We start from the raw sequence: 22,068 nt of genomic DNA on the forward strand, positions 1-22,068 counted from the left end.
CATCCCTTTGAGGACATGGTTGTTGAACTCATGTAAGGAGGATTTTTATCTTATCATACATATGTCCAGATACTAGTTACAGACAGGTTCAGTCTCTAGATTGGCTATTGCTTCAGTCAGTTGTGCAGTAACACAGACTTTCTTTCCCTTTTGTTTCAAAAAGGCATCCTACAAAAAGGATCATGCCCAATCCATGAGTATTAGTGCCAGTAGGAGTAGTTGTAGCCGTACTAATTGTAGTAGTATTAAGCTGATAATAGTAGTAATTCATCTTGCACAGTGCAGACAGAAATGAATATTCCTAGTAGAAATCCATCCCTCTTCAAAACCTTATTGCACAGTGTTAACTGGGCAGGTGGGTGGGTGGGGGATTCCATGGCCCAATATTGTATCCCAAGGATTGTGGTATTCTGAAAAATCAAAGTCCAGCTGACTGTCTTCACTTTAGGGACAAGGGCCATACATTCTACCTCAGTACAATGTTCTCAGGAAACATATTTTGAACTGATACAGTATGTACCTAACATAGGAATGCATGAGAAGTTCAGTTCAGTTTTGATAAGAATTTACCCAAATGTGCCTAATTTACACATATTCAGGACAAACTTGCTTAAAAAAATAATAATAAAATGTTAGAGGAACTGAAGCAGACAGATTTGTCCATCATGACTGAGGGTTTTGAGTGCTTTGCTCTTGAAAGTTTGGGTTTGAATCCCCATGTCTTCAACCATTGTAGTACTGAATTAGGGTTGCCACCTCTTTTTTTTTTCTGACAGGCTCCTCACCTTTAACAGCTATATGGTAGGTGGGCACAAGATGGCCATCCCCATGCTGTGAATAGCTGCACCTATTGAATTTGGCTGGTGCAAATGGGTCAGAATTCTGTTTCTATTCATTATTGATAAGAAATTACCAGCTTTCACAATTTTCTTCATATTCAAGAAAGAACTAACTTCAGATTTAAAGCAAATTTGAAGGCAGGAGAAAATAAAACTGACAGGTGTGTCTATCCCTAAGGTGAAAGTGTCTTCTGAAGCAGCTGGACTGCATGTACTTCTCATTACAGGTTGCTGACTCAGAGCTACCAACACATCTTGGCTTTTGCTTTTGCTGTGAAGGAGATTAATGAAAATCACCAGATCCTACCCAACGTCACCCTTGGTTTCAACATCTTTAATAGCTATTTTAGTCCAAAATATACCTACATTGACACAATGGAAGTTCTCTCTACACCCGGCAAATTCATCCCCAACTACAAATGTGATCTCCAGAATGATCTGACAGCAGTCATTGGGGGACCGAACACTAATGACTGTCTCTACATGACTAATGTCCTGAGCATCTACAAGCTTCCACTGGTAAGATGTGTGCATGAACCATGGGAGTTTTGAAAAGACATTCTGACTTCCCTTCCTTTTAGATGTGTGCTGCTTGGATGGAGACAGAAAGTGTGTGTGGATGGGTTGTCTATAATAATAGAAGGCTAATACCAACAACAACAACAACAACAACAACAACAACACTTCATGGATATTTCTTTTTTAGATATATACTGTGTCCTATGAGGACTGGGATAATCTTTTTAAGGTAAAAAAACACAGGGGGCTTAATTCAAAAATAATCCAAACCTGAAAAGCTCTGTGGCTCAAACCTGTCTAGAATCCACTCTTGATCTTGAAGATTAATTCCATTCATTCAGAAGGGGATTTGGGGGTAGGGAAGGAATACGGAGGGTATGCATTTGTTTAAATGACTCAATGGCAATGGATCTTGTAATAGCTATATGGTGACAGGACAAAGGCACTGTGCATATGGTCAAAGACATGACTTCCTTTTTAACATTACTTCATATTATATTCCATATACAATACTCTAGAGGTATCCGAGCTAAGAACCAATTTTGAGGGAGGGGAGTTTGGGCTGTCTCGACACTGAAAGTAGGGATGTACGGAAGTCACTTACCTTTTTGAAGGGTGACATTCATGGGGGGGGCACTCTGTCCCTCCCCCAAAATTCTCTTTGGCTGGCTCCGCTATGCAGAGATTCCGCGGAGCCAACAGCTGGGGCCGCCCGCAGCTGGACATCCGGCCGCTGGGCAGCCTGCAGGGATGCAAATGGTGGCTGCCGTAGCTGCTGCCATTTGCGTCCCTGTATTTTGCTGTGATAGGCTATGTAAATATTTACGTAGCCTATCAGGGCAAAAAAAAAAACAGTGGACGCAAATGGTGGCAGCTACAGCGGCCGCCATTCGCGTTCCCTTTTTTTTTGCCGTTTTAGCCTACGTAAATATTTACGTAGTCTATTACGGCAAAAAAAAAAAGGAACGCAAATGGCGTAGTGGCTGCCATTTGCGTTCCCTTTTCCCCCCCCCTGCCATAATAGCCTACATAAATATTTACGTAGGCTAAAATGGCAAAAAAAAGGAAATGCAAATGGCGGCCACCATAGCAGCCGCCATTTGCGTTCCCTTAGTTAAGCCGTGATTACGTAAATATGTAAGTATTTACGTAGCCTATCATGGCTATATGGAAGAAGCGAATGGCAGCCACAGACGTGGCTGCCATTTGCAAGTCAGCGCGGACGGTAGCAGGTAGGTGCTCCGTTCCAGGCCCATTTCGCGGGACGGGAGGGTGGGGGGGCTTCGTTCCGCCACAGATTTCAGGGGGCCGAATGCCAGTGCATTCTCGGTGCAGTCACCAAGATCCATGGTGGAATTCTCTGACATCCCTAACTGAAAGCAATTTTATTTCTAGGAGAGCCTCCCCCCCCCCCCGGCCACCTCCAGCTTGTAATTCTTTCAGTATGTGGAGCATTTCCTTTGCAACCTGAGTCATCAGGTGCCTGAGATAACACATTCGAAAACCCAGGATCAACTTTGGCTGACATGGGCACCCTCTTTAGTTGATGAACTTAATGCCTATTGGTTTCTATAGGTCTACTCAAAGTATAACTAACTCAGTTTATCTGAATGAGTGGTGGAAAACCTGCCATTGCTTTGTAGCAGTCTGTGGCAGGGAATCTGGAAATACCAGTATGACACATCCTATGCGTCGTCTGGCAGCCTCCTCCCCCACTCACTTTCCCACAGCTAGACAGCTGAAATCGACTGTCTAGCTGCAAATACAGGGCAGGGGAAGCATGGAAGGAATTATCCCCTCCATGCTTCTCCTGTCCTGCATTGTATAGGTGGTCACCTCCGAGTTTGGAAGCAGCTGCCTATCCCCATAGGATTGTGCACACACACACCCCATTAGACTTTATTCTCTTCTCTGCTTAGTTTTAGCCTGTCAGCTTACATCATATTCTCTGTAGTGTCGATTACAAATTTCTATGGGTGGATTTTTTTTTTATTTTTTTTTTTGTAGATCTTCAGTATACATATTAACAGTGTGGTTATTTCTTTCATGTTTTCCTACTATGCATTTTTTAAAAGTGGCATAAAATATATGATGGATAAAGTTATGCAGAGGGGTGCTTGATCCTCTTTATCCCCCTCTAGTGTCACCTAAGATCTTTGTCTTTATAATCCCATTATTTTCACAGAAATGTGAAACATCTCACAGAAATGTAGAAGATGTTGCATGCTTACTATTCATAGTCGTTGAACACATAAAAACAAATACGTAATTTAAAATCTCAATTTGATCTCCACAATATTAGAGAACAGGCATCACACTGTTGTTGTTCAGTCGTTCAGTCATGTCTGACTCTTCGTGACCCCGTGGACCATAGCACGCCAGGCCTTCCTGTCCTGTACTCTCTCTCGGAGCGTGCTCAAGTTCATATTCATTGCATCGGTGATGCTATCTAGCCATCTCATCCTCTGCCGTCCCCTTCTCCTTTTGCCTTCAGTCTTTCCCAGCATCAGGGTCTTTTCCAGAGAGTTTTCTCTTCGCATTAGGTGGCCAAAATATTTCAGCTTCAGCTGCAGTATCTGTCCTTCCAATCACACTGTATCACCACACAAACGGGAGAAAACAACAACAACAACAACAACAACAACACCTTTACTGAAGAACTCTCTCTTTCTCTTTTCTGCTTTGGTTCATTTTCTTCAGCTTCCATATAGCTCTGCTCCAGAGATGAGTACCAAAAACCAAGCTGTTTTCTTCCATTGGATGTTCCCCAATGTGGAGCATCAGTACAAGGGGATTCTCCGGCTATTGCTGCATTTCAGGTGGACATGGATTGGGGTGATTTACATTGATATCGGCTTAGTAAAAGAGACATTGCTTCGAAATGTGCTTCCCATGTTTTCCAAGAGTGGTATCTGTTGTGACTTCATAGAAAAAATACCAGGCGGACATGCCAGTGAGATCGCTGATATGGTGTCAGGGGCAAATGACACAATAAGTGTTGCCATGAAGAGCACAGCCAATGCTGTGATCTTTCATGGTGAATTTCACAGTATAATAAATTTGATGATTTTGCTCAAAATTGCCAGGTTTGAGAATATTCCAGAGACAACAAAGGTCTGGATAATGACAGCAGATGCAGATTTCACATCACTTCCACTTCAAAGAAGTTGGGATATTAATTTCATCCATGGCTCTATATCCCTTGCAATTCACTCAAAGCAGGTGTTGGCATTCCAGAAATTTCTTCAAGTGATGAACCCTACTTTGGAAAAAGAAGATGGATTTTTGGTTGACTTCTGGCAACAGGCATTTAATTGCTTGTTCCCAAGTTCCACTGCAGACATGATGGGTGAGAACATCTGCACCGGAGAGGAGAAACTGGAAACGCTTCCTGCATCTGTGTTTGAAATGGGCATGACTGCCCATAGCTACAGCATCTACAATGCTGTGTATGTCATTGCACATGCTTTGCATGCCATGCATTCATTCAAACCCAGGCAAAAAACAAAGGTGAATGCGAAGAGAGGGAAACTTCTTAATCAACACTTATGGAAGGTAATCTTATTAAACAAACAAACAAAAATAGAAGAGCTCACCATATCTGTTGATGCAACAGCACTGGTCCTACACAGAGCAGAAAGCTCCCTCTCTACAAAGGATGGTATTTGGCTTCTAAGTTCTAGAGTGATGACACCTTCCTCTTTGCTGCCAGTTCAGTAGAAATTCAGTTCACATGAAGTCCAGGGTGCACCTTATTGTATTGGTTATGCTGAATGTTCTATGAGATTTTAGAAGTTTTTAAAAGGTATTTCCTTGAACAACTGTTATCTGTGGCAAAAACTATGAATACATCACCCGTTCAGCCTCCTTCCTATATTGGCTCTGGCTGTATTTGGTTGAACGCTGCATCCATTTTTACTATCTCTCTTGATTTCTCAATTCCTTCTGAAGAATTACAGTACAAATGACACTAGTAATTAATTTGGGTTCTTGGAATGGGAAGTAGCACAGCAAATATGCATATATCTTATCCCTTCCCAGCAAAACTCAACAGCCTGTTAGTAGAACTGAGTTAAGCAGCGATCTCTATTTTTCCCCTCCTTCTACTTTCAATTTGGATTAATTTATGTGATTAAAAATCTTAGGGTCAGACAATCACTGAAGTGTATCTTAGATGGGAAGGCAGATTCACAGAGGGAGGGGGCTCATTGAGGTTGTCATGCTCAAGGCACCTCACAAACATGGAGCCAGCACTGATAACCATAAGGGTGCCTCAGAGTGCCCCTAAATATTAGACTTGACTTGAATTTCCTCCATATGCTTGCAAACTAATATGGACAAATTAACTTAAGCAGGAAACCCCTGCAGAACTGCCCCCCCCACACACACACTTTATGTGTTGATTCAGTACAGAGGAAGCATAAAGATCTGCCACCACAGGCCAATCAGGTCAAGAATTCCAAAGAGGCCAGAGTAGGTGCCTAGTGGACCTATACAAATCCAAAGCCCCAATATGGGTTGCTTGCAGATGCAGACCGATATCATCAGAAGGCACATCTCCTTGTTCCCACCTACAAATTTGTCCATGTGCAGTGTGTTTGGATATCCTAATACTGAACATCCTAGCTCATAGATAGGGATAGGGATAGGGATGTCAGAGTATTCCGCCATGGATCTTGGTGAGGCCGAATGCCAGTGCATTCGGCCCCCCGAAATCTGTGGCGGAACAAAGCCCCCCTGCCCCCCCCTGCAAAATGGGCCCGGAATGGAGCAGCTACCTGCTGCCATCCACACTGACTTGCGAATGGTGGCCGTGTCTGCGGCTGCCATTCGCTTCTTCCATGTAGCCGTGATAGGCTACGTAAATACTTACGTAGCCTATCACGGCTAATGCAGGGACGCCATTTGCATCCATACAGAGGCTGTGATAGGCTATGTAAGTATTTATGTAGCCTATCATGGCAATAAAAGGGAATGCAAATGGCGGCAGCTACGGCGGCCGCCATTTGCGTTCCCTTTTTCACCGTGATAGGCTACGTAAATATTTATGCAGCCAATCACAGCGAAAAAAGGGAACGCAAATGGCGGCCGCTGTAGCCGCCGCCATTTGCATCCGAACCAGCCCGGCAGCGGCTGGAGGCCCCTCTGTGGGTTGGCCCGGCCGGCAGCTCTGTGGCCTGGCTGTGGAGCAGAGCCAGCTGGGAAGGATTCTGGGGGGGAGGAACGGATTCCCTCCCCTCCGTCGAGGATTCCGGGGGGAGGAACGGATTGCCTCCCCCCACCTTCAGAACCTGGCAGAGCCAGGTAAGTGGGGTTTCATACACCCCTAGATCAGGACCATTACCTAGAAACCTGATGTGAAAACCTATTATACAAAGCTGTATGTTTCAATCTTTTTGTTACAGCCTCTTTCCCCCTCCTATTTAGCTCCACTACTTTCTGAGAAGTGTCTCATTTAACAACAGTGCTGGGGAAAAGATTCATTTTGACCAAAATGGGGAATTAGTATCTGGATTTGATATTATCAACTGGGTCACATTCCCAAACCAGTCCTTCCGTAGAGTCAAAGTTGGAAGTATAGATCCCCAGGCGCCTCCTGACAGATGGTTCATCATTTCTGAGGATAGCATCATATGGTCTAGCAGGCTTAATCAGGTAGGATCTCTGTCATTTTAACAAGAATTTACATATTTCCTCAAAGTTCAAAAGTGGTTCAATATTCAAACACTGAAGTAGCCTTGTTTGAAATAGGACATTTTTCTTTTAGATTGGTTTGCCTGTTTTCTGTCAAACCTAGAGCTAAATCAATATTTCACAGAAGGTTTTTCTGTTATATATTTATGACTTCTTTTTCTCTAAATAATCACCATGTGTGTGTGTGTGTGTGTGTGTGTGTGTGGTGGCCTCCACCACTGCCCCCAAACAATGGCCTGAAATTATACTAGACCTGGGGCATAGTATATTTTTGTGGGGGTGGATGCAAATGGTCCCCAGGATATCAACGTGGTGCTGCTGTAACTTGAAGTGGGGGGGGATGGGATAGGACCATGCTGCTGCCACTCCTAAACTTCCCCTCCCCTCAAAAACTGTTGGAGAATGTCTCCTCTCTATTTTGTAAAATGGTCTCCCCATTTTTTTCTGCTGAGAAATTGAGTGGAGAATGTTGAGAGACCATTTGCATTTGGTCCTCAATTCCTAACTTCGGATTTTTACCTGGCAAAGCTGTGAAATGCCCTAACCCCAATGCCAGTTTGTCTGGCTGAAAGGGGGGGCCATTGTGGGCGGGTGGGGTGACAAGACGTAGGGGCCTCTGATTGGTGCATCCCAGTGGCACCTCCATGCAAGGTGATTGAGCGGGTGGTGGCGGTGCAGTTGAAGGCACACTTGGAAGAAACTGATTATCTAGACCCATTTCAGTCGGGCTTCAGGCCTGGGCATGGGACAGAAATGGCCTTGGTCGCCTTGGTAGATGATATGAGGAGGGCTCTCGATAGGGGTGAATGCTCCTTCCTTGTTCTCCTCGACCTCTCAGAGACTTTTGATACCGTTGACCACGGTATCCTCCTGGACCGCCTGGAGGGGTTGGGCATTGGGGACACTGTATTGCGGTGGTTCTGGTCCTTCCTCTCCGGCAGGTACCAGAGGGTAGCACTGGGAGAGGAGGTTTCGGACCCGTGGCCACTTACTTGTGGGGTGCCACAGGGTATGGAACCCTCTCCCCGATGCTATTTAACATCTATGTGAAGCCGCTGGGGGGTATCATCAGGAGGTTTGGGGTGCAGTGTCATCAATATGCGGATGACACGCAACTCTACCTCTCGTTTAAATCTTCACCAAGGTTGGCCGTAGAATCCCTGTCCAAATGTCTGGAGATGGTGAGTGGCTGGATGGAGAGGAATAGGCTGAAGCTGAACCCTGACAAGACCGAGGTACTTTTGGTGGGAGACAAGAGGAGGCTGGGGGATGTTGACCTGGTGTTGAATGGGGTATGGCTACCCTTGAAAGACCAGGTCCACAGCCTGGGGGTCATTTTGGACTCCCAGATGTCCATGGAGGCTCAGGTGTCAGCTGTGAGCTGGACAGCACTGTATCAACTCCATCTGATACGGCGGCTGTGCCCCTTCCTTCCCGACCATCTGCTCCCATCGGTAGTACATGCCCTGGTCTCCTCTCGTTTAGACTACTGTAATGCGCTCTACGTGGGGTTACCCTTGAAGACGGTTCGGAAACTGCAGCTGGTACAGAACGCGGCGGCTCGCCTGATTAAAGGCAGCCGCCGGCGAGATCACATCACTCCAATGCTGAAGGAGTTGCACTGGTTACCAGTTGTTTTCCGGGCCAAATTCAAGGTGTTGGTTTTGACCTTTAAAACCCTATATGGTTCCGGCCCAGCCTATCTTAAGGAGCGCCTCCAGCAGCACCAGACAGGCCACTTAACAAGATCAGCCTCGGATGGCCTTCTCTCTGTCCCATCAGCCAGGACAGCTAGACTGGTGGGGATGAGGGAGAGGGCCTTTTCTGTGGTGGCCCCCACTCTGTGGAAATCCCTCCCTAGGGAACTCCATCATGCCCCCTCTTTAATGAGCTTCCATTGTGCATTAAAAACGTTGTTGTTCAGGCAGGCATTTGGGGTGGGTTAGGGTATTTTAGAAAATGTTTTTATGGTAGAATTTTATTGTTTTAAATTGTTTTATGGTGTGTTGTACATCGCCCAGAGTGGCTGGGTGACCAGCCAGATGGGCGATTAATAAATTTAATAATAAATAAATAAATAATGCAAGGAGTGGCAGGCTGAGTTGCCTTAAACTCAGCCCCCCTCCCAATCTCAGTTCTCTGGCTCGACGCAGCTCCCTCCCACCCTCCCCTAAGCAGTGTGGGTTTCTTGCCGGCTGCCCTTAGGGAGCCATGTAGGAATTTTTTAGCTCACAGTTCGATTGGCCTATTACTGTGAGTCTTTTTTGCCTACGTCACACTGTTTTGTGCGAGTCGAGTGTGTCCTGTAAGGGAATACGGTCTATATCATCGGTCACATTCCAGTTGGCGGCTAGGACGGGCAAAACAGGAAAGTAGGGATGGTGTGCATGCAGAGGCACCTTATGGTGACAGGTGACACCTGAGACCCCCCAAAGAGGTTGTGCGGCTCGGCAGGGGGATAAGGGTTGCCTGGGAGACCAACCCTACTCACTCACCCAGGTGTTGTGCGGCACCAGGTTGGGGGTGACACCGGAAGGTCTACCTCCCCCAGAAGGGGCAGTCCGGAGGGATGGCGAGATCACCGCCACCCCTCAGGCTGGGTGTGTTTTTGCCCAAGAAGTGCCAGCTAGCTGCTGTCACAGTTAGATGCCCATCCTAGTTACCCCTTTGCAGGTATTTCAATAAATGTGGCCCAGTTTTCAACCCAAGCTTGTTGTCTGCGTCTTCTTTAACCCATCTCCGCTCACAAGTGGAAGTTTTGTATATTGATTTGGTCTGTGAGGCATCAATCCATTCATTACCAGTGTAGCAGCCATATCGGGGGTCAGACTAAGTAGCCTCATGCAGTCTCATGCTTCATGTTCTTGCTGAGCTCTTTCTCCCTTGAATATATTGTTGTAAGCTGACGAGACACAGGAATTCCTTATCTTGTCAAAGGTCATACAATTGTATATCTTGTTCTCTGCTGTTCTCTTCTGTTCTCTCCTTATCACGGCTACCTTATAACCCAGTTCTTGTATTATAAACAATGGTGCTAGGAGAAGAAATGTTGAGGACTGCAACCCCACACGGGAGGGGGAGGAGGAGCCATTTCATATGTGTCACAATGTCTATAAAAACAATGTGCTGATGTATTTTGGGGCTTCTGGCTCTTTGGAAATGATTCCAGCCTTAAGCCCACGCGTTAAATAAAGAATCTCTTTTTCCTTCACTCTGTGGTCTCTCTGACTCTGGGTTCTGCAACATAAATGGTGCCGTGACTCGGATGTGGCAGGCTCTGAGCCAGACAGGTGGCAGTTGCCTGCTCTTGATCGCCGCACCAGGAAGACGAGCTCGGCGCATGCCTCCCTTTCTTGGTGCCACCGACCTTTTTGTCGAGTGAATGGGAAAAAGCCTGCACCGGGATCGCCCAAACGGCAGTGAGCGGCAAGAGAACCTTGGGAAGCGGAGGAAGGAACTTGAGCCCTGCCTGTATCGCAGCTGCAATTGTGTTGAAACCCACATTGGAAGCCTTCAGGAGAAAGGCAAGTATATGGGAAAAAGAGGGCCCCGCCTTTAGGGAGAAAGGCCACTGGGCAGAAAAAAAGAGGGCCCCGCCTTGTGAAGAAGGTCAGTGTTGATGGTATACGTATACAAAAGAACCTACTCCTTGAGGGTAGAAGGGGGGCCTGATCACACCCCCGAGTGGGTGCCAGTACCCAGCACGCCAGTACTCAGTAAGAAGCTGAGGAAGCTGGGGAAGCCGCTTTCCACTCTGGTAAAAAGTGGGAAAAGTGGGTGGCAGGGACATATGGATGCAGTCGAGAGATTGATAATTGTGTGAGTGGCTACTGCGGTTTCTGATGCATACCGTTGACCGTCCGGGTGCCCAGGCCAGTAAATCCTCTTGTGTCGGCCAGTGAGACCCCTTACTCACTGACCAATTCCCATTCCCTAAATGTGTCTGTCTTCAATTTAGGAGGGAGGCTATGGGTGGTGGGGGAAGCAAACCTTGCACCCCCTTGAGATGTATGTCAAACAAAGAAGGAAAAAGGTTTTTTTAAAAAGATTCAGAATAGAAAGAGAAAACAGCAAAAAGCTCAAGGTCGAGCTGAGAGAAAAAAAACAAGATCTGAGGCTATTAATTAGAGAAATGTTGCAGGACAGCCTGGCTTTTAACAAAGCGTGGGAGCGTGAGAGTGTAAGGCCGAAGAAGTAGCTGTTAGCCTAGCGCGCCGAGAGGGGGGGGGCAGGAAAATTGCCCACAACGTTCTGAGTTGTGCAACATCATCACCTCGCCTAATTGAGATGAAATCCCTAAGAAATGGAAACTGAAAATGAAGACCCAGAAGATGAAGGCAAAATAGAAAATAAAGGTGAAGAATCAGCCCCCAGAGCACAGGCTAGACCCCTCTTCGAGTGAAAAGTGTGCCATAAGACTGTCCCAAAGCAGAATGAAGCGGAGAGACCACGTTGAAGATCTCTGTCAAGGTAACTGTGTTTAGCTTTGAACTGTGTTAGAATTGCATAGAGCCTGTAGCTACTGACCATCGGCTATATGATTTCTGAAGAGCGTAACCATTAAGCTTTTGCCATGGGATTCCCTGCAATGAAGAAATCTCACTGATTTGAGTGTCCAGTGTTACACTGCCTAAGTGTGTGTGCTGAAGAGACTGAGAAACCAGACAGCATGTTCCTGGCCCAGCCAAAATCACGCTACTACCATGCTCCTGAAAGCTGCAATAAACTGTGTAAGCTGGGAGACCCAACCTGATTGAGAAGAAAAGAAGATATTGGAGCAACTGTCTTAAAAAACAATGAGATCTGTGTAGCTGGCTGGCTGACGCTGTCAGTGATGTTACAACTTTAAATTAAGACTGTTTTCCTGTTTGAGACCCCAGCGAAGAAAGCTGACCCAAGTTATTTGTTGCCCGTGCCAAAGCAAGAATTTGGCTGCCCGGTACCTCATCATGTCCTGTTTTAAGCTTGAGATTTACAAATACAAACAAACAAAGAAGCTTGCCTTTGAAGTCCTGCAAATCACCCCACCGCCTCCCCGAAGATTAATGGCTGCCTGAAAAATGCAAGTATAAGGCGATGCCCATCACTCCCCAGCGTCCTGAGTTTCGGCACTCAGTGTTTCAGTGTTTTCGTGTACCAGGTTAAAAAAAAAAAAAAAAAGAGTAAGTTTTTAAAATGTCTGTGAGAGAACCTGACAGAAGTAAAATAAAATTTACAGAGGAGTTGCCCAAGTTAAAGCGTCACGGCTAGAGAGCTGAGCTGTGCCGCTCTGTTTAGACAGAGGCCTTGCTAAAAAGTTAAAGGCCCTTGTCTGTCAGAAGGGGTGTAGGGCCACACCTTCCCTTTTTAAACTGATGCAGAAGTGGAGAGCTTTTGCTGGAAACATCGCATCTTCAATGCCCAGAGCCTTCTCTGTTTGCCTCCATCATCATCTGGGCTTTTTAGAGACACTCTGCACATGGACTAAAATTTTAAATTGTCAAAGACTTGCCATGGACAGTGCTGTGAAGCTTTTGATAAACTTGAACTCTCATCGCTGTGGACCGTGTGTCTGTGTTTGTAGTCAGCTCAGTGTACAGCAGGCTGAGTTTGATCTATGACTTTTAGATTTCCTTCTGCCAGAACTCATGCAGCATAGAGTTGCCGATGCAAAAATGGTGACCTAAAACTCTTTGCGTGTGTGGGTATGCCCATCCCTTGATTTTAATGGGCCCTGAGCTTTCAGCCAGAAGAGCAGTATAATTGCTGGATCTGCTCCATCATGCCTTACCATGCAAAAAGTGTTTTCCATTCATTGTGTTAAATTGCAAAAAAAGTTTGTTGTGTATATTTTATGATTTCTTAAATATCATAAAATATATGTGATATTTGCAGATTAGTGTTAGTTGCAACTCCAAATGATACTAAGTGTGGTTCCCAATAGATGACAAGAAGAAAGAAAAGGCAAGAGGCAAAGAAAAAACATTTGTAGAAAAGAAGTGTGGCCATAGTTGCCCCCAGGGTAAATTAAAAGCAGCTGATTGTGCCTGGAGCTTATTACCTGAGATAATGTAGCCACAATAATGTAATAGTTCTTTAAGATGAAGAAAATGTAACTAAAAGGAGAAAAAGAGCCTATCCCAAATGTGTGTCATTGGGACTAGTGTAAGGCAGAAAGGTTTAAGTAAGTGAGTTTAACTTGAAAAAGACAAATAAAGAGACAAGGCTGGTGCATGGAGCAGAAAGTTTTATGTAAAAAGTTTGAAACATGATCTGCAATACAGGCAGATCAGCAAAGAAAAAAAAAGAAAAAGAAAAAGAAAAAAATTGTCTTCCCATACTAATGAATAAAAGTGTTATCAAGCACTTTGGGAAGCGAAGTTGTTTACAGGAAGCTGTGCCTGAGAACCAAACACCTCTAGCCTATGCTGAAAATGCTTGCTAGCGTTGTGCTGCCTCATAGGTAACATGTATGGTATAAAAACCCATTTAGCCCAATAGCTCATAGTTCAGAGAAGCTGTCTGATCCAGCCATTAAGTACGCCTGTGTGCTGTAAGTTACCCAATAAAGTCTCCTTGTAAGTAACCCCCCCCCCCCGCTGGAATCCCAAAACACAAGTGGGGCTAGAGCACCTCACCCAGTATCAAACCCTGCTGTTAGAAGCCATAAAAGCAGGTATGAAGAAGTCAATTAATATGACCAAAGTGTCTAAAGTGCTGCAAGGTGCCACCGAGGCCCCAGAGCATACTTGGAGCGTCTTTCAAATGCCTGTCGCCAGTATACCCCACTCAACCCAGAGGCCCAAGAAGACGTGGACGAAAGAAAAAAAGAAGACCCGGCAGAGGCAGAAGATTCTTTAAAAAGAACCAGTGTGCCCAGTGTAGACAAGATGGACATTAGTGGCATGAATGCCCAAATAAAATAAATCAAATACACAAAAGAGAAAACCAAAGGGGCCAAAATGGGCGAAAAAAGAGACAGCTTGTGAGGGGCCATGACATTGACTTCATAATTGACACTAGAGCGGCATCAAGAGCAAGCAAACGTTAGCCTTAAACAAGAAGTCCAAACACTGAGCAAAGTTCTTCAAGCCCAGCGTCGCTTTGTCTTAGAAAATAAGCCATTCCCATCACAGAAGTTCATCCTTTCCAACCAAGAGTTAAAGTATGAGTTAAAGAGGGAAAAATAACCCTTTGACTCCCAGATAGAGAGAACTGAAAACTGTCATACTTTCCACCCCCACAGCTATGAAAGCAGCTGGAGTTAAACCCTGGATACATTGGACACGAGTCAAGAGAGCGAGAGGGGGAGAGTAGACTATAAACAGAAATCCTGAAAATCCTTTAAAAATCATTCTAAAAAAAGCAGTAAGAAGACTCAGGCTAGACCTTACTGTGGACACACCGGGAGACTGTCCCCCTGCGTACGGTCAGACCTGCAACTAGAGAATTGAAGAAGGGGACTAGACCCTACTGCAGCTTGCCAGGTGAATAGCTGCCCAGCATACGGTCAGATCCCAAAGAAGATCAAACATGCGTGTTGTAGTGTTAGTAGTGTTGCATTGTGTTTCCTTAATAAGGTGCAAAAAGGGGGGTCTGCCCCTAGAAGGAGACGTTTGTCCCAGTGATTTGCTGATAATTACTGGCTTCACCTGGCTAACATCACGAGAATAAAACATTTTTGTTTGCCAAGAAATATACCTGTAAACAGGCTTATTAGCTCTTGCCTAATACCTGTCTGTAGACATCCTGGGAAAATTCAAAAAGATACCATGTTAAGAGTTTATAGTGTAAGTTTAACTTATTCCCAAAATGCTAATTAGGGTGTGGTTGCAAAGATCCTACCCCCTACAGAGTTCACTCTACGCACCCCCATCGTTGCTACATGTGCACGAATGCTTAATTGTCAAAAATTTTCCAGAAAATATAAAGCTATCCCTGGCCCCCTTCCACTGTAATAAAATTCAAAACATATCTTTTAATGATGCCCACATACTTTTGCCTCATAGATGGTTTTAGACATGTAGTTCCCGCACTTGGTCATTCATTCCTGCCAACTTGTCTAATAACCACCCATGTTGCCTCAGCCGCCAATTAAACTGGTGCCAATTCTTCCCCTGTGGCCCGAAAAAATCTGTCGACGGCAGCCTCGAGCACTCCAACTAACTAAAATTGTAATAGTCATGTACAGTTATATTCTGACTCAGAAAAATTGGCCTTAGCAATGTCACTGGTTAGGGTTCCAGGTTTAGCCTTGGCTAATGGTCTAAAGATCAACCGGTTAGCTTGCAGCTTAGCCAAAAGCATAAATGCCGCCTCACGAGCATTGTCATTGTTAAATAAAGAGTTGCGTGATCTAAGAGGTGCAGTTCTAGAAAATAGAGCTGGTATAGATTACCTCTTCCTTCATCATTTAAGTTATGAAACACACCAAAAGCTCTGTTGTTTTAACTTAACTGATAATAGCAATGCTGTAGATGAACAGATCAACAAGCTGCACAATATAGTAGCTAACAAAACAATAAGACAAAACAATTAGCTCAATTAGTTAACCCCTTGGCTTCCAAATCTTAGCTGGCTTAAAGCATTGTTCATCCTAATTCTACCAGTGTTGTTCATAAAAGTTCTGTTATGTCTCTGCGTTCCTTGTCTTATGAGCTGTTTAACCAATCTGTTTTATGTCTCAGCTAATAAAACTGCTGCCCTCTACGCTCTAATAGCCCAACAAGAGGCTAAGTAATATGTATGTCACAAAAAGCTTTGTATGGTTATCAGAAATGCTATAATTGTAATAAAATTATGCATTTAAGGGGGGAATGTAGCAGCCATATCGGGGGTCAGACTAAGTAGCCTCATGCAGTCTCATGCTTCATGTTCTTGCTGAGCTCTTTCTCCCTTGAATATATTGTTGTAAGCTGATGAGACACAGGAATTCCTTATCTTGTCAAAGGTCATACAATTGTATATCTTGTTCTCTGCTGTTCTCTTCTGTTCTCTCCTTATCACGGCTACCTTATAACCCAGTTCTTGTATTATAAACAATGGTGCTAAGAGAAGAAATGTTGAGGACTGCAACCCCACATGGGAGGGGGAGGAGGAGCCATTTCATATGTGTCACAATGTCTATAAAAACAATGTGCTGATGTATTTCGGGGCTTCTGGCTCTTTGGAAATGATTCCAGCCTTAAGCCCGCATGTTAAATAAAGAATCTCTTTTTCCTTCACTCCGTGGTCTCTCTGACTCTGGGTTCTGCAACATTGTCAGAATGTTGTCAGAATTCTGCAGCCATTGTCATCTTGGCAGATGTGTCCAATAACAGCCAAAATTCTATCAACCCAATGCATGTGAAGTGTGTTGTAGATGCCCCAGAAACCACCATATCTTAATTGTAGATTAATTGTAGGTCATATTTGAAGATCTTATTTTGAAGATCTACAATTGGCAATCAATTTTAGATCTTATCTGAAGATCTCAAATAAGATCTTACTTGAAGATGTAACTTCCCGCGCATCCAGCTTGCTTGGCTGTGGGGATAATTGGGGGGGGGGGCAGAGATGGGCGAATATGATTGTCTACCAAAGGAAGCACCACTGGGGAGGGGCTTACCAGTAGACTTAGGCTGCAAGGCCCCTCCCTCTCACCCTCTTTGAAACATGGCTCCCTCCCTCCCGCTCTGTATGCAGAGAGGCTATACTGGTCATCCTTTCAAGGGCCGAATAGGAATTTTTGGCTCATAGACAGATTGGACTTGGCGATGTGTCTTTTTGCCTACTTTACACTGTAAGTGGGGTTGGGAGTTGATTTCAGGTTGTTTTGGTCTGATTTAAATACATAGATGGTAACATTTTCTAAATAGGCAGATATGTGAGGGCACCTTGGGTGGAGAATAGAGTTGGTGAGCATTTGGAAGCACTGTTTCTGGTGACTGGTAATGCCTGAGGCTTCCAGCTCAGGGTTTTGTGGCCTCTGTTGTAAGATAAGGATTACCTTTGAGGCCAAGTCTCCTCACCCATTCAGAGTTCTTTGGGTCGGGGGGGGGGTTGACAGGGAAAGGCCTCCCATCTCAAGAATTGGCCAGTCCTGTAGGGTGGCGATCAAGGATGCCATACGACAGGCATCAAATGTCTCACCAGATAAAATGCCAGGTAGTCACTCGCCTCGACACGTCACCTGCTTAGGTTTCCCTTTGCAGTTCTGATCAATCTCAATAAATGTGGTCCATGTTTTATACCAACTACTTCTGTCTCATCTCTTTACCCCCCCTTCTTTCACCTGAAACTACTTATTTGAAGATCTGCATTGGTGCTGCAATACTCATACTACTAATCAGTTTGGCCTCAGGTGGTTCAGAGATTACTACATGCTCTTCTGATTCTCAGTATAAACTTCTATACAGGCTCTCTCTTGTCTGAGTCTTCACTTCACTTGTACAAGTCCATGACTGGCAACTGGACTTGTTTCTTCCAAACAGCAGCCCTGCCTAGGGATGTGTGAGAAATTAGCTCTTCTTTATTTTTTTTAATGGATTTACTCAATTTGTACCTTGCTGGCCCTAGTGCAGTTTGTGATCAGAAATATGTACGTTTCCAAGCTTGTGATGCATTTCACACACAGAGAGATACATACACACACGTCTGACAACATGTGCACTTTCGAAAATTATGGAAAGAAAAAATGAGTAGGCATGTACGAAAGGGACTTACCTTGTCCCGCAGCTTGCTTTGTGGTGGGGGGGAGGCGCTTCGCTTCTCCCCCCGAAATTCAGGCTGGGGGGGAGGCGTCCCGCCTCGCCCGGCTGAAATTCAGGCTGGGGGGGGAGGCGCCCCGCCTTGCCCAGCCAAAATTCAGGCCGGGGAGAAGCGCCCTGTCTCCCCGGCCACGAAATAAAAAGTGTAAAAAAACCCCAACAACCCGTGATAGGCTACATAACGATTAACGTAGCCTATCATGGCTAGATTTCCAAAGTCAGCCGTGATGGGCTATGTAAATCGTTACGTAGCCTATCACGGGTGACTTTGAAAAAAAAAAAGCACGTACGCAAATGGCGGCGCCCTATGGGCGCCGCCATTTGCGTTCCTTATTTGGTCCTGGTAGTCTACGTAAAGATTTACATAGATTACGGCGTAGTCTACGTAAATCTTTATGTAGACTACTGGGACCAAATAAGGAACGCAAATGGCGGCTCCCATAGGGCGCCGCCATTTGCGTACGCGCTTTTTTTTCCCCAAAGTCACCTGTGATAGGCTACGTAACAATTTACGTAGCCTATCATGGCTGACTTTGGAAATCTAGCCGTGATAGGCTACGTTAATCGTTACGTAGCCTATCGGCATTTTTTTGTGTGTTTTTACTTTACTTTGTAATGGTGGCAGCGGCAGCCGGTCGGAAGACCGGCTGCCGCCCCCACCCCCAACGAAAGGCCGATGAACCACCCCCGGGACCCGCCGCCGGGAGGGACATTCGCCAAAGGTAAGTCCCATCCTGGGGGGGGGGGCGGAGAATTTCACCGCCGATTTCGGGGGACTGAATGCGTTGGCACTCGGCCCCCTGAAGTTTCGGGGAGAAATTCTCGGCCATCCCTAAAAATGAGTGCATTTCCAAAATGTGCACCAGCACACTTTAGTCAATGGGTGGTAGGGATGCATGGATTGTGTAAGGTCCATTCTGTCTGTGTTTCACAGATTGCCCAGTGCCTTTTGTTCCATCATCAGCCAATCAACAGAACCAGATTTATTGTTTGTTTGTTTCCATAATTGTGCAAATGTACATTTGTGGAAATTCCCCCAAATTGTGCATTTCCTGCTTTAGACTACAGGGAAATGTGCCTTCTCGACCAGTTTTTTTTTTGGGGGGGGCATATTTTTCTATGATGAAATTTGCACAAAATTGGGGAAGTTAGAAAATTGGCCCACAAGTCCGTGGAATCCACGCAACAGGGGGAAAGCTGGTCCACTGCAGAATCTGCAGGGCAGATTCATGAACATCCAAACTCATTTGTTTCTGTTGCGGATTTCTCCAACATCCTTAATGGGTGGATGGATCAAAAAGTGTGTACATTCTAATAAGCACACAAAGTATTTGCATTAATGACTGCATTACAAAAATGTGTGTAAATGCCAATATAGATTTATTAAAATAAATTTTAAAAATGGCAAGTTCATGCAGGAATGGGACAGAGTAAACTTGACCTAAAACAAACAAACAAGCAAGCAAACAGACAATGTCTTGGTGAGACTAGAATTGACAGATCTGTCCATTCCTAGCCCTGCCCTACCATGTGTCTGGTTTCATCTGACACACATCATCCGAATACCTAGAACTTTGTAGATACTCTCTCTGTGTCTCTCTTTTTTTTTAAGTTAAACATCCTCTTCTTCCTTTTATGGGCAGGCATTAGCTGAGGTTGAATGGTCAACATGAGAAGGTGACATGTTTCCTTCAAAAAAATAGATTGTGAATGTTAAAACTTTATTCTTGTCTATTTATGGACAGGTACAGCCCCTTTCTGTGTGTAATGACAACTGCCATTCAGGTTACAGAAAGACCAAGAGGGAAGGGGAGCCATTTTGCTGCTATGATTGTCTTCCATGTCCAAAAGGGAAGATTTCAAACCAGACAGGTAAGATACGCTCTGTATAAAGGTCATGAAAGATGTATTGACTGTGTTCCAGTATTTAGACAGCAGGTTGCCCTTGCCAGTGATCCATGCAGCCTTAAATAACCTCTTTGAAGGCATGTCTTTCCCTCTTTGTGAGTACGAATGGCTGCTGAAGACTTAAAAAAAAAAAAACCCTGTTAAGCTTACAACTGGCAAGGCATGTGCAAAAAACTCATTTTCCATATCGAGCTGGAAAAGAAATTGTGAGTAGTTTCATGTGTTTGTTTTCCTCCTTGCTATGGGCAATGGGCGGCTACCGTTTCTAAAAGGAACCTGAAACAAGTGGCAACTCTCATTTCACAACAGGACAAGACAGCATAGTTTGCAGGGGGAATCAAGCTTTTCTAATTGTTTCCTTGGATAGTTTCTGAAACTCACTTTCCGTTGCATGAGTGGTGAGTCCTGCTTGCATGACAGATTGTGTGGGTATGTAGCAGCAGTACTGGATGCTGCCCTATGAGATGAGCAAACTCTCCCACCCACCCATCCCCTGGCAACATCACTATGGAAAAGTAGAATTGCTCCATTCTGCCTTAAACTACGATTTCTTCAAGCTATCTTGGAGAGGGGTTGAGCCGAGAAGACACAAGATAGCACACTATTGGTAATAGGATTTAGATTTCCTTAGTATATTCCCATGAGAACACTAAATCCTGGTCTTGTCAGGATCAATAATAAATACAATTGCTAAAGATGGATAATTTTTTTTAAAAAACAAAAGATTTAAGACTTCCACCTCTCGTGTACAACTATATAATACTGTAAGGTAAAGGTGTCCCCAACCTGTCGTGTCCGACTCTAGGGTGTGGTGCTCATCTCCATTTCTAAGCCAAAGAGCCAGTGCTGTCCGAAGACACTTCCATGGTCATGTGGCTGGCATGACTGAACACCGAGGTGCACGGAACGCTGTTACCTTTCCTGCCGAAGTGGTACCTATTTATCTACTTGCAATTTCTGGCTTTTGAACTGCTAGGTTGGCAGGAGCTGGGACTGAAGACGGGAGCTCACTCCGTCACGCAGCACTTGGGTCTTGAACTGCTGTCCTGCCGACCTTCTGGTCTGCAGTTCAGCGTCTTAACCACTGAGCCACCACGGCCCCATATAATACTGACCTTTGCTTATATAGAGGACTTCAAAGTACATAATTCCTTGATATGCACATTTGCTTTTCCAGACATGGATTACTGCTTTCAGTGCCCAGAAGATCACTATCCAAATGACAACCAGGATTCATGCATTCCAAAGTGTAAAAGTTACCTATCTTACAAAGAACCTTTGGGAACCAACTTAGCTGCATTGGCTCTGCTGCTTTCTTTCATCACAGTTTTGGTGCTAGGAACCTTCATGAAGTCCCATGACACACCCATCGTCAAAGCCAACAACCGGAACATCTCCTATATACTCCTCATCTCCCTCCTGCTCTCCTTCCTTTGTGCTTTGCTCTTCATCGGCTGACCTGAGAAGGTGACATGTCTCCTTCGACAAACTGCTTTTGGCATCATCTTCTCAGCAGCTGTTTCTTGCATGTTGGCCAAAACCATCACTGTGGTTCTAGCCTTCACGGCCACCAAGCCGGGATCTAGGATGAGGAAATGGGCAGGGAAAAGACTGGCCACCTCCATTGTTCTTTCTTGTTCCTTCATTCAATCTTCTATTTGTATTATTTGGCTGGCAACAGCTCCCCCATTCCCAGATTTTGACATGCAGTCAGAAATTAGTGAAATCATTGTGGAATGTAATGAAGGGTCAGTTGCAATGTTTTATTGTGTCTTGGGCTTTATGGGTTTCCTGGCTTTTGTCAGTTTTACTGTGGCTTTCCTATCCAGGAAGCTACCAGATAGTTTCCAGGAAGCCAAGTCTATCACTTTCAGCATGTTGTTGTTTTTCAGTGTTTGGCTGTTGTTTGTTCCAACCTACCTTAGCACCAAAGGAAAATACATGGTGGCTGTGGAGATCTTCTCCATCTTGACTTCCAGTGCTGGGTTACTGGGCTTTGTCTTTTTTCCCAAATGCTACATTATCCTATTGAGGCCTGATCTGAACAAAAAAAACCAGCTAATAAAGAGAATAATTTAAACAAACTGTCTATGTTTGCAAGTTCTATGCATATACTATACAACCTGGACCTATACCCAGAGAGGGAAGAGCTGCAGGGAGCTTGCTCCACCCCTCCCTGCTAGAAAGAACATGCAGCTCCAACTGACCATTCCTTGGGACTGCAGACTCTGGCCTCATCCATTGGCCAGAGAACCAAGGGCCACTGGGAGGCTGCACTCCCTGTCTCCAGATAGAGACTTATGGCAATGGTAAGACCAACGTAGCCCAATACTTGGGTCAGCAATGTATTTGCTTTCTTTCCTGACCTCCCTCTCAATCCT

General features: G+C 44.9%; 1 protein-coding gene across 1 annotated transcript; it reads left to right on the top strand.

The window, feature by feature from the left end:
- Positions 1–15: 15 nt before the first annotated feature.
- Positions 16–21,764, top strand: LOC146342587 (vomeronasal type-2 receptor 26-like). The gene is made up of 4 exons (XM_084807911.1): positions 16–32; positions 1,067–1,358; positions 19,525–19,651; positions 20,865–21,764. The coding sequence occupies exons 1-4, from the start codon at positions 16–18 to the stop codon at positions 21,143–21,145; spliced, it is 717 nt and encodes a 238-aa protein (XP_084664037.1). The 3' UTR covers positions 21,146–21,764.
- The last annotated feature ends 304 nt before the right edge of the window (positions 21,765–22,068 follow it).

The sequence above is a fragment of the Heloderma suspectum genome, chromosome 6 (genome assembly GCF_057233095.1).
Source record: "Heloderma suspectum isolate Gila_16-S chromosome 6, 16-S_ref, whole genome shotgun sequence".
Classification (NCBI taxonomy): Eukaryota; Metazoa; Chordata; class Lepidosauria; order Squamata; family Helodermatidae; genus Heloderma; species Heloderma suspectum.

Bases quoted from the DNA above. Each gene is read 5' to 3' on its own strand.
- LOC146342587 (XM_084807911.1), top strand. The intron at 1,359-19,524 runs GTAAGATGTGTG...ATTTATGGACAG, and splicing joins GCATCTACAAGCTTCCACTG to GTACAGCCCCTTTCTGTGTG. The intron at 19,652-20,864 runs GTAAGATACGCT...TTGCTTTTCCAG, and splicing joins GAAGATTTCAAACCAGACAG to ACATGGATTACTGCTTTCAG.